Genomic DNA, 13,024 nt, shown 5'->3' on the forward strand with positions numbered 1-13,024 from the left:
TCAAAGGCAAAGTAAAAGACATAAACACCCTTAAGAGAAATCTACACACACTTGCTACGTGTGTATGTGACGATACACAAAAATATGCACGGAGGATCATCCGAATTGTTTTTGATATTTGCATAATTAATACTACACATTATTGAATGCCTGTGTGTGTGCTTTCATGTGATGAAACTATACTTTTATCGTATTCCATGAGCGAGCGAGAGAGAGCGAGCGGATGAAGGTTTTTTTTTAGAATGAAACTTAGATGAAAATACGCAGCGTGTTGAAATGGCTTTATTCACTCAAAATATTCCATGTGTGTGAGTGGGTTGGTCTGGGCTCGTGAGAGCAATGTAGAACAAGTGACGGAGTGAAATGAAAATGTTTTGAAAATGGATTTTGGAACGTGTATGTAATTGCCGTACGAAACGAACGACGATGTAAAGAAATATGGTGTTCACATATCGAGCTGTGTTATCATTGTTGTTGTTGTTGTCGCTCATTTCATTTGGCGTCATCGTTTCGTATCATTCAAATTTATCATAACATTTGCACAATAATGTTACAAAGTTTAAGCAAGAGAGACAACACAACACACACACATACACATGCCACCGTAAAATATAAACATATTCATAAAAAATATCGCACTGCTGAGCGACAGCCATCATTTATTCCATATTCGGATAATACACATGCTTTCGTACCTCGCTTTCTTTTTTCGGAGATAATTTCTCTTGTTGTGTTTGTATGTGTATCTACTTAAAAAGCGTGGCGGAATTTAAATGTTACGTGGAATCGTCGCGGTGATCGACAAGCGACAACCATGAGGCGAAAAGACGACGGAAGAATATGTTCTATCATTTCCACGGAGCATAAAGTGGAGGCTAAACGGTAAAGGGATGTGGAAAGGGCATCCAAGCCGGAGTGAAAGTCGAATGTGAGTTGGTTGGGAGCTTGAATGTTGGGTGGATTGGTGTGAGGAGGAAGAATGCTAGAAACACGAGTTTGGGCTGGGGAGAACAAGAGAATACTGTCAAGGCACGAGCTGTTTGGTGGCATTGAATAAAGAATAGGAAAGCAGTTATCATTATCAACTATTATTTGCGATTTTAACGGGCGTAAAAATGTGGATATATACGTTTTGAGAGTTATGTCATGCTTACTCGTTCAACTCTACCCCACACAACCATAGTCATCACTCTCGTTCCGTCTATAAGCTTTTGTCGCTTTTATACCCATTGAAGAAGTGAAGACTGCATGACGCCTTTGATACCCGTATTCGTAGTTCGCCGATTCAATGCCAGAGAAAGGAAGGCAGAGAAAGAGAAAAAGACAGAAAAAGAGACAGAGGGAGAAGGAGGCAATGAAAAATGAATGTGAAAGAGCAAAAGCAAGAGCGATAGAGAGCAGGAGATCGACGACAATGGAAACACATGCAATTACATTTGCGAAGGAAAATACATGATGTATTTTGTGCCAACGTACACAATTTTCGATATATTCCATGTGTAACTATTTACATGCACACTGTCTGGGGCTGCCTTTTATATTTGTGACTATGTTTTTTTTTCTCTATGCTTTCTTCTCTATCCATCTCTTTCTCTCTCTCTCTCTCTCTCTTTCCATTCTCCTAGCACTTCTCTCGGGGTGCTTTTCCGTTAGGCTGTTATTTTTGTTGTAAGTGTCGAACGTCACATCGATATCCGGTGATTCGATTAGACGGCGGCAACAATCCATCAACGATTCGATACAATTTTCGGCAGATAGAATGTGTATTTTTATGGTAATTCGAGCACAAATTTTGTCGACTTTTCGTCTCTTTCCTTTCTATTCGCTTTCTCTCTCTCTCTCTCTACTCCTTGTCCCATTTTTCCGCTTTCCGCTTTTCTCTTTTCAAATTTTTCTCTGGTTTATTCCGAATTTTCACTCTACTTCAGAACAAACACAAAATTCTTCTCATCGCTTCGAATGTATAGGTGTGAATTAGTTTTCGCAAATAGAAGCAAAAAAAAACTGTTGAAAGACAAAGTTTTTCTTGCTCTCCAACAAATTATGCGATTTTTGCCATCGAATTTGATTTTCTTGTTGTACTTAATGCGAAGTGAAGTTTCATGTAAAGTTCACATCAAACTGTCAAAACGATCAAACGCTTCGACAGACATCTCTGAGTTGATTTTCGATGAATTTTGTCCGTCGTTCTGTTGTTTTTTTATTCGTTCTCTCATTCAACTCGCGCATTGATTTGGTCGATTCGATCCAAAGCGCCACATTCGTTGGTCTCTTTCCCACGAGAATCAACTTAGATTCCGAAGTCATTATTGGTTGTATTGTGGCCGAAATGGATGGTACACACGTCGGTGGGTGGCAAAAGGTTCAGAGGCAATTGTTATGTATATTGAATTCGACAATAAATTTTGCTTCGAAATCAATTGCATTTTGATTAATTTCGTACGAGTCAGTTGTAAAAAAAGTGACAAATTGATTTTCCATTTTACGATTAGAAAAGAGCGACGTGTGCGTGCGCGCATTCGCAATTTCTTGGCCCATTTTGCCAACACGCGGTGTGGTATTGTTTGTTGTGTGTATCGGCTCACTGTCGACAAATGTCCCGCGTTTCAATTTTCGACAGATGAAAATCATCCCTGCCATCCAATTTGTGTGTGTTTTTTTGTCGCCTATCGAAAGAAAGACCTCTCTGCCGAAATCGAAAATTGTCGCTAGTCGCATATTTGTCGAGCAGATAAAATTCTTTCGAGTCGAGTGAGAAATAAATACACACACATACACATCCAATTGTTGTATAAGTGGTCCATCGCGGTCGTAAGACACATATATGCTCTTGAATAAATTCAATGTTGATATGTGTGTTACGATGTGAATAAAGATGGAAAGTGCACGTATATCCCCGGCCGAGCAGCAGCACCAGCTCAACGACACACGATACAAGAGATGTAGTGTAGGTATGATGTGGTTTTTTTTGGGGGCCACATACACTCATTTTCCCCGTGTGTCATTTGTATCGTCAGTTTTTCTTTCTCCCTCGGTATTCTGTTATTCTAAAGAAGAAGAAGAAAAAACAAATTTACCTGCTGATTTGCTGGGCGATGGCTTACTGCCTTGAACACCACCACCGCCTCCGCCAGAAGCATCTGGCGCTGCTTTTTCGTTGTTCGACATTTACGCGCGCGTTTTTTTTTCTTCTTATTTTATACTTGGTTTATTTTTGATTCACCAATTTTTGTAGTCGGAAATTTCACACAAAGCCCCACACACTCGTTCGTCTTTCGTCTTGACTACACCCGAAATTTGTATGTGCGTGTGTGTGTGTCTATGTACAATCCGTATGCTGACAACACAAATCAAACCGATGATAATTTTTTTTTATTTTCTTTTTAGATTTATTTTTCGTCTTTCGTTGAGTCGCGCGTTTTCACATCAAACACACTCGTTTTATTCGTGCTGGTGCTTTCTTTTTTCTTTGCTTTACTTGTCTTGAGGCGAGGGACTTTTTTTCTCGTAAGATTGTATGCTTGTGTTTGTGTGTGTGTGTGTGGAACTCTGTGCGTATGTTGATGAGCGTGTTTGTGTGTGTATGGGATGTTTACTTTGCTCTCGATTCAACTCTCACCGCGTTTGCATTAATACTACAATACATAACGATTGTACTAAACACACTTAACCGAACTCCGTTTATTCTTTTTCGCTTCTTCGTGATTTCTTTTTTTTCTATTTTGCTTCTTATCCACGGTGTCGACTTCTTTGTACTTTATTTGGTTAGTAGACTGCCTATGACAAGCAAATAACATTGATTTTATTTCTCTTTCTTTCTTCTCGTCTTTTTTTGTTGTTGTTTAGTTTTGACGGAAAAATCAACAGGCAAAATTGAGACGCAGAATTTGTATCGTTCAATCTCGTCGTCGTCGTCGTCGCCACCGCTTTATATATTTTTTTAGCTCGAGCCAAAACAACAACAATCTTTCGCATTCATCGCACTAATAATCGCTTTGGAATCGATGCCAAAAACATCCAAGTGTTGTATAAATATTTTGATTTGTGCTTTATAATCGAGAGACTCACACCAACTGGAGAGCAACAGAAAATGTGTGTGTGTATGCTAAAGGTCGTCATGTCAAAAAGCTTTAAACTATCCCCTATGCCGATTACATCCATTGTGCCATTGGACAACTGTTGAAAAGTCTGTCTCGACACATAACCCCCACGTTCCCGAAATAAAAAAAAATCATAATCTCATCTCAACTTCGAAGTCGACTATTTTTAAACCAGCTAACCCTTCGTGTGCTCAAGATTGAGTGAGTGCTTTAACATTTTCAATCATCCAGATTGTCATATGCAAATGAAGCGAGAATTTGCGATTGTTTTTCTTGCATTCATTTGTTTTTGGAGCTTTTTTTTTATCTTCGTGTAGTTTAGCTTTGGTTCGTTCAATTTGTTTTTTTTTTCTTATGTGTGTGTGTTGTTGTCTTGGTTCGCTGTTTTTTCGCACTTTTTCATCCTCTTTCTCGCTTTCTCGCTCCTTCTCTCTCTTTCACGCTCTTTCGCTCTTCTTTGCTCGCTAGCTCGCTCACTCTATCCCGCTCGCTTTATTTTGCTCGTTTGAAATTTTCATAGTTTGGTCGGGATTTTGAATATCTGGTTGTGAGTTTTATTACGACTGCCGGAGCTTAACAAATAATTTCGCTTAATCTGACAACCGCTGACGAGGGCTGCATCATATCAGCTCATGCAGCGTTTTTAATTCACATTTTAAACTGGGAAAGAGAACGGAAAACATTGCCTCGGCAGAAAAAAAATGACACAAAAAATGAACATAATGGAGACGTCTCTGTTTTTCTCTCTCGTTGAAAAAGTGATAGAGAGAACGAAAAATATGGAATGAAAATGGCTGAAAGTCAATTTTTCCACCACTAAATTATGTGCGGAGACATAATGTGGATCTAATCGCAATTAAAATGGATGCAGGTCTAAAATAGTCACGATTTTATGCTTCCGCATACAAAATGCAGCTTATGAGATGTCCCATAACAATTAAGATGGAAAGAGAGACAGAAAAAAGAGGCAGAAAGGATGGGAGGAAGGGAAGAGAGGAAGAGAGGAAGGACCATAGCTGTAGTAAAAACGATGAAGAGAGTAAGCAAAAGGCGGGAAGGCAGAAAGCAAGAGAATAAGAGAGAGAATCGGTGGAAAATGAAGAGAAATGTAAAAGAAAGAAAGGAAGAGAGAAAGCGTGAAACCGAGATAGAAAACGCTGAAAGAACTAAAGAGCAAGCCCGAAAAGCAATGTAGAACGAAAAAAAAAAATTGGCGGTTTGGCATTAAGCTCATTTAAAATTCGAAACAAATAATAAACATTGGACAACGTTGAAAATAGTCGGCTTATAAAAAATAAATAATGAGGTAAAAACATCGGTTGTGCCACGCTGTGTCCGAAATGAAATCGTGCTGAAAATACACAAAACTTTTCACTCTTTTCTTGGGTTTGGATTTTGCGCTTGCTAAAGGAATTTTCGAGTTGTTTTGAATGGAATGGTAAGTAGTTTTACGATGGCGGCGACGAAGAAGAGGAGAAAAATGTATGAATAATTAAGGTCAGGTATGTGAATGGAAAAAAAAGGTTAAGCGGCTTTGATAATGCTGCACACAACAAGAACAAGCGTGGAACATCACTCGTGGCGCGCGCAAAGAAAGGGCCGAAGACGACACGAGAGAGAGAGAGAGAGAGAGAGAGAGAGAGAGAGAGAGAGAGAGAGAGAGAGAGAGAGAGAGGAAGAGTGAGGTAGAAAGAGGAGGAAGAAGAAAAATGCATGCTGCAGAGATGAAAATTTAGATGAAAGGCGATAGGCAGATAGAAATGGCGATAGTAATGGCCAAAGAGAGCGGCGAAATGATACCCACAAAATGGCTTTTATTCATGGATGCATAATTGCCCAGAAATATTTGTGCTGTGTCGTTTGCAGTTTAAGCAAAATTCATTCATAGCTAATGAACGAAGTGGTCCCGGATTTTGGGTTTTGTGTGCATGTGTATGTGTGTGTGGTAACTGAAAGTTGGAAAACTCTACCATTTTCGCCATTCTATAGCGGGCCAAAATCAGCGAACGGCACAATTATTACGTTTGGCAAACACGCGCGCCTTTTTTTCCCTCCTTTCGGTTCAATCGTTTGCTCGTGCTGCACTTTTGCATACACACTCGTACCAATTACATTGAGCAGGGATATGTATTATGCAACGCCTTCTGTACGTTGATGCCACACCATTTCAATGGTTGTTCTCGATCGTATACATTTTATTTAACACTAAATCCATTGCAATGGGTTCTTTTTGTCACGTAAAAATATTCATTTTTTTCATGCGTGAAATGAAAACGCTTTTGCATCAACAAAAAAATGTTCATCATTGATTGATTTCGACGGGGTTTTTGTTGAGAAAAAAAATAAGTTCAATGGAATTTTTCTCTCTGCGAAATAATGTCGACTTAAATCGAGGTTTAAAATATCTGGACAATTTCGACTGATTGTCCCTAACAATTTTCACTCAAACTTTGGCAGACTAACAGACTGAAGACGACTTTTTCTTCAAACAAAAAAAAAAACTGAAGAAAAAAACTGTTTGTAAAAATGCAGACTTTTCGCAACTGCAAAGAATTTGTGGCGGAATGAAAGCATGAGAGCGAGAGAGAAAGTGTGCGTACGCTGAAAGCGACACATGGTCTCAATCTATAATGCATTTAAATGGGATGCTAAAAATCAAACCGTTGATCGGTCATTCGTGTTTTATCGGGGAGGCCACAGCCCCGTCCAATAAATTATTCACATTGAATGTTTTTCTCCTTGCGTCAGGGTGTGTGAGGCGAAAATGAATCGAAAAAATGCAGTTTATTAGGTTGAATTGATTGTGATGAAAAAATAATAACATTGAATAACAACGAAGATTACGAGGGATCAAAACTCTTTTGTGAACCAAACTAAATGTTGGATGATAGCCAACAAAACCGAGAGGGTGCGGCAAGCTACTGGACTCTCTTTTTTTCCCATTCTCTCACCATTTTTTTCTTCTCTCTCTCTCTTTCTTTCTTTCTCCCTCTTTCTCTCTTGTTCGCTCTTTCTCTCTCTTGTTCTCTCATTCTCGACGAGGATTCCTCGTGAATCTTTTGAGTACACTCGAAAAAAAAGAGAATCATTTCGAGCAATGTTTCGATCAATGTGCTCGCTTTGTTTGTATTGTATTCTCTCTCTCACTCACGCTTTCGCGTCTCGTCTTACACCGAAACGGTGCAGAGCTCAAACTCACGTGCAACATCCATATTGATGACTTTGAGAATAAATTGCTGCATTTTTCTTACGCAGCTACTGTGTCTCTCTTCTTTTCATTCTCCTCATTCGCTTGCATTCACAGCAGCGTGATGAAATGAATACGATGCTAAATCGCCGATTTGTTGAAAACACTAAAACGGTAAGACATTTATTCCTGTTAACAGATTATTATCGCACGTGGATTCGATGTTAAAAGTGTCGTTACTCTATCCATAGAGACTATCGAATCTATACAGACTATCATTACTCAAATGGACTGAGTCAGTATTGAAATGATTTCTCATTGAATGGAGAAAAAAACCTATTTTCTAGCGATTTTTCTTCGGAAGTAGTATAAACAAATTAAGTAAGTGGCCAAGTCAATGGAAGTTTTGTCATTTTAAACGCTTAACGCACACTTTTCATCACGATTTGTGTGAATTTTTTATGAATATCCGAGTTGTTTGCGTGTTTGCTTTCGATTTACTTAAAGGTGTGGTGAGAGAGAGAAATTTGGTCGTTCATTTATTTAGACGTGAAGATGATTTCGGTTATTCAATTACTTAGCTTCTTTATTGTTGTTCATTTCCAGAGAAGTTGATTTCTTCATATTTTCAAAGAAGATTTCCGTTATTTAATGAAGGTTTCGGTGTGACCACACACTTTCGCACTGATCCCAGCGACTGTGTGTGGTCACATTTGCCATACATTTATACCATTTTTCAATGGGTTACCCATTTGATTCGGTGGCCAAGTGAGAAACGGAGATATGGTGACAATTAGAACGGCAAACACTTGTCACCTGGAATGACAATTCCGTTGCGACCCAAATGCTTCAACATCAATTTATACCATTGACATTTATTCTTTTTCACTTCCATTCTGAAACAACAACAAAAAACATGGCGACACTAACAGCAAATTTCCCATCCGCAAATGGAAAACGGTACGATTTCAAAGCTACACTCATTAAAATGGGCTGCAGAACTGATATATTCACATTAGAATTGGATTGCATCTCTTATGGATTGCTCGAGGCAATTTGTTCTTTTTTTCCCTACATTTTTATGATGGATTCAATGAGATAGTTTCTCGGGAGTTAGGATTACATACAGATATGTATAGATTCAATCGACACATTCACAAACTGCCCGTCTTAGAACTTAAGACTTTTACTTTGTTTTCCAAACTTCAATTTTCGGTTTTCGGTTCGATTCTCTGCATTTAAACTTCTATTTTCCATTTTTAGCGCAATTTTTTTGTTTTTCTACCTCAATTTCCCGCTTTCAAATCGATATTGTCCGTCGTCAGTTCAATTTCAGTTATCAAATTTTGCCTTGACATGTTCAAATTTTCAGATTTAAGTGGCTAAGATTGAATCTTGAATCATTCCCATCGATTTGTTTGGGTTCTTCTGTGCAAAATTCTCTTTTTTCAACGTAACACCAATCCATTTGATCGAAATATCGACAAAAAAATACATGAACTCGATTCCATTCAAAACTCTTGGGTCGACGAAAAAAAACAAAAAAAAAAAAACAAAACGTGTATGAAAATTGAGGCACCGCCAAAAGTTGTAACCAAAATGAAATGGCACACACATGGAAAAGTTCAAGTGAAATCTCATGTACCAATCAATCTCATTCTCTTTCTGTCTTCCTCATGATTTTGATAATCTTATAATTAGATAGAGCAATAAAATGAGACACTGATTATGATGCACATGCCGAAGCAGCGCATAGCTGCCTGCTTTAATTTTTCTTTTGGAGCGTGAGCTTAGATGCTGAGCGGCAAAGGAATGTATCGAGAGGGAGTGACGGAATGTTTTAGCGGTGTGTAGAGCTGTTCGCTGTGTATTCGACACATATCACACTTGACAATCTCGCACACACTACCCATCGCAAGCACATCACAATGTCCGTCGTCGTCGTCATTGCCGTCGTCGTATATATTTCGTTCGGTTGTGTATACATTCAGTCGTAGTAAAACATTCATCGAAGTTGTAATTGTCTAGGAAATTGGAGTTGTTGTTGTGGCTGATTTTTTGAGAGCGAAAAACTGATGATTGCGTTTATTTTGTATGTTTTTTTTTCGTTTGCTCCGCACTTTACGCGGATCCCCCGATTTTTTTAATCAAATAACCGTGATGTAACCAAACAAAGGAGTAGCTAAAGCACACAAATCGAGAGCAATAATAATCGTTGTTTTTGGCATCGAATTCGATGAGAGCGAGGGCGAAAATCGTCGGACGATATTTTGCTGCTGTTGATTTTTCCCCGTCGTTTCGTTTCAGTGCCATCCATTTGTTGTCGTTGGTGTGTATCTCGTGCTTGTTCTCACCGAAAAAAAAATACAACTCAAGCAACATTAAACATAATCCAAAACAAAAACTAGGGCTTCTTTCAAAAACAATTGAGAGTAAACATGATCGATAATAATAATTCCGTTCTGTTCTTATGGTTTAATATTTTTTTTTTGATTTTTTCTCTTTTTTTTCGTTTTCTCCCGGATCGAATCTGGTTTTGGCCAAATCGAATCTTTTGCCAATTGGCTCTAAAAAACGGATTATTTCGTTTTGTTTATTTTTCGTTTTTGTTAAGAGAGAAATTTATCGCGTTTTTTTTTTGTAAAACACACAGAATATTTTTCGTTCGAAGCTTTTCAATTCTTTGTTTCGTTTTTTCTTCCTTTTTCGTTTCTATTCTTTATTTTCTTTTGACTATTTTGATTACAGAAAAACAAAAAACAAAATGTATCCAAACACACAGCGAGAGGAGAGTACAATCTAATTTTTAACACACTCGTCGTTGACGTCAGAGGTCTACTGAAATGAAAGCTGTAATATTGAGATTTTCAAAGTCTCTGGATTTTTCTCGTATATATTCGTAGTAATGATGGTATTGGTGGTGGTGGTGATGTTGCTGCTGCTTTTGCTGATGCTGCTACTGCTGCTGGAGCAAATTGAGCGCGCGAGAGTTTTGTATCTGTGTATTGGTGTTCATGTTGGTGTGTCTCTTTCTCTCTGTGTATGTATGTTGATTTTGTGTTGGTATGTGTTGTATTCACAACAAAAATCATCTTGAGCACGGCCAAACGTGGAGCTCGACCACACCGAATACATATACATCGAGTGTTTCAGCATCCATGCTCTTGGTTCTCTCTCTCTCTCTCTCTCTCTCTCTCACGGAGTGTACGTTTCGCACGTTTTGGTCTCCTGCACAGGGTGCGCGTTGCGTGTGTGCTTCAATTTTGCTCTGAGTGTGTATTAGTGCACGTGGTTGTATGTGTGTACGTTTGTTAGCGCGCGCGTATGTGTGTGTACATGTGTGTGCAGAGCTGATGAGCTGAAGAAGTGAAATTTGTTTTTTTTTGCAAACAGGAGAGCTTGCGTTGCGACAAGCTTTTTGCCAACCAACAGAAACGGTACGCATTCAACGTGAAATAATAAACAATGCGATTTTCACAAAGCATTTGGAATGCATGAAATTTCCAACCCAGCAATTGAAATCGCAATGTTTGACCTAATGACTTCTACTCGCTCGTGACATGTTCTCAAACATAATAGAGAGATTCATAGAGATAGAGAATGTCATCAAATTTAAGCTCCCACCGGATTGTTTGTCAATCTTTACACACGATGATGATGGGAAAAAAAACAACAACATTGTCGGTGTCGTTTAAATACTTTCTCAAAAATTGTTTTAAAGCAATTCGAAGGATTTCATTTGTTTTTTTTTTGAATGAATTAAGCGTGTGTAAATCGCTTAAATACACCATGCGATCACTATCCTCGCTATCGAAACATGCATAACATAATCGCAAGTAAGCATATGCAATCAGCTGCTCCCATTTTTCGCTCATCGACGCTCTCTTTCTCTCTCTCTCTCTCTCTCTCACACACACTCACTCTTGTCACGGTGACATTCATTTTGCTTCCCTTTTACACTTACTCACTCTAGCCTACACTCGCCCGTTCGCTTTTGCTTACACTCGTGCGCCCCGTTCTATCTCTCGCGCTCCGGTTTTGACTCTCTCTTACTACATCTGGCGTTGCAAATCGTATGCGAAGCCCAGGCGAATCCAATTTCCGCCCCGAAAAAAACAACAACATCAACGATCATACTTTCACTCTTTTTTCGCCGAACCCCGTTCTCAACACGTTTGCTCTTGCTCTAACTTTTTCTCTCTCTTTTTCACCCTCTCATTCGTTCGCTCTCTCCCTCTCTCTCTCTCTCACGTATCCGCGCTTCACATTTCACTCTCTGGCGCGAAAATCTAGCCATCATCTTATTACATTCGCCTTAAATGTGGCTTCTTCAGCTATTTAACATCTTGATACACACACCGTACACGTTTGGTTGTATGTTTGTGTCGAAGCATTTAGCGTGTTCGTTTTGCACACACACCGTGTGCGAACACTCCCGAAAATGCGCTAGCGGTGTACGATAACCGAACCGAGAAAATCAGCTTTTTCTCTCGTCCTCTCACTCTGCTCCGCTGCACCGCTCTGCTTTACAACTACTCTCTCTCACTCTCTCTTGGTACACATGGATTTCCATGGATCAGCATGCAATCATCGAATATCAACAGAGAGCAAAGCATGGAAAATGTAAGCGGAAAAAAAAATTAGAGCAATGGATGTTAGCTGGAGAGAATATACGGGCGGCCGGAGAGTGTAACAGAATGTTTGTGTGAGAGAGAGAATGACAATTTTTTCGATGTAATGTAAAATAGCATTCGATACAATTTTCGCTTTGTTCTCGCAAAGCTTTAACCATTTTTTTTTGTTACTCGTCATTTTTTTTCGGCAAACAATGACAAAATTGCAAAGCCGAAACCAATTTTCTGGACAACATAAAAACAAATATTTCGAATAGTTTTGTATTTTTGTTCGGATATGGAATGCGAAAAATGTCTGTGTGTGTGTGTGTGTGTGTATGTGTATTTATTCATTTTTCATCATCTGGTCTCGTGCGGCACACAGAGGCTGCACATGCGTACCACGAAATCAGAGTAAAAGCACACGCATTGAATGGGACACAAATAAGAACGAAGAAAATTCGTATTCACATACGCCGTCGAACAACAGTGTGAATACAAGGAACTTATGCTGCTGTTGCTGCCGCCGCTGCTGCTACTGTTCAGTCGTGCTTTGCTTACTATGCATCAACCAAATGCTTTTGTGCCAGTTTGGTTTACTTTTACCAGACATTAAGATTCAAACAATCGACCTTATCATGCGAACGAGAACAAGCGAGCAAGAAATGCAAACAGAGACAGAGAGAGGGAGAAAAGCAAGAAGAAAGACAGAGAGAGTGAGGGAGAAAATTATGAAGTTATTAAAACGAAGCGAAAATGTTTTCATTTCATCGAGCCTCTGATGAATCCATTTATAACTGAATGATGATGGCTTTTATTTCAAATATGTGCGGCGGTAGTGGCGGTGGCGGCAGCACCATTTTCATTTTTGCGGCCTCTCCTTTTCACTTGCATTGTGAGAATAAAAAAAATGCGACGCTTTTGTGTGTCAATTAATCTTCATTTTCAGCAAGAACCATTCAAATTTTCAATGGATTTCGGGCTATATATGACCGATGTCGACATGCACACACGATTTCTCTCTCTCTCTCTCTTTTTCTCCTTCTCTCCTTTTTTCCTTCTCGCTCTCAATGCTCGATTTGAATGCGATATGTGTGTGGTGTGCGAGTAAGAGCATATCTCAA

General features: G+C 39.1%; 1 protein-coding gene across 34 annotated transcripts in view; it reads right to left on the reverse strand.

Moving 5' to 3' along the window:
- Positions 1-13,024, reverse strand: part of LOC129574429 (solute carrier family 12 member 4) — a 105,133-nt gene that overhangs the window by 58,223 nt on the left and 33,886 nt on the right. For 2 of the 34 annotated variants that reach the window (XM_055456482.1, XM_055456466.1), the window contains exons 1-2: positions 10,068-10,127; positions 3,078-3,773 (exon numbers count right to left, since the gene is read on the reverse strand). The exons of 24 other annotated variants lie outside the window; for them this stretch is intronic. In XM_055456482.1, the coding sequence (XP_055312457.1) occupies positions 3,078-3,168 (91 nt within the window). In that variant the 5' untranslated portion in view covers positions 3,169-3,773; positions 10,068-10,127. Of the gene's footprint in view, positions 1-3,077; positions 3,778-9,641; positions 10,128-13,024 lie in introns of those variants that run through there. 8 more of the 34 variants (XM_055456481.1, XM_055456463.1, XM_055456472.1 and 5 more) reach the window with 6 other exon arrangements.

This window comes from Sitodiplosis mosellana, unplaced genomic scaffold (assembly GCF_009176505.1).
Source record: "Sitodiplosis mosellana isolate CC-2019 unplaced genomic scaffold, AAFC_SMos_1.0 Smas_scaffold_6162, whole genome shotgun sequence".
In the NCBI taxonomy this organism is placed as follows: Eukaryota; Metazoa; Arthropoda; class Insecta; order Diptera; family Cecidomyiidae; genus Sitodiplosis; species Sitodiplosis mosellana.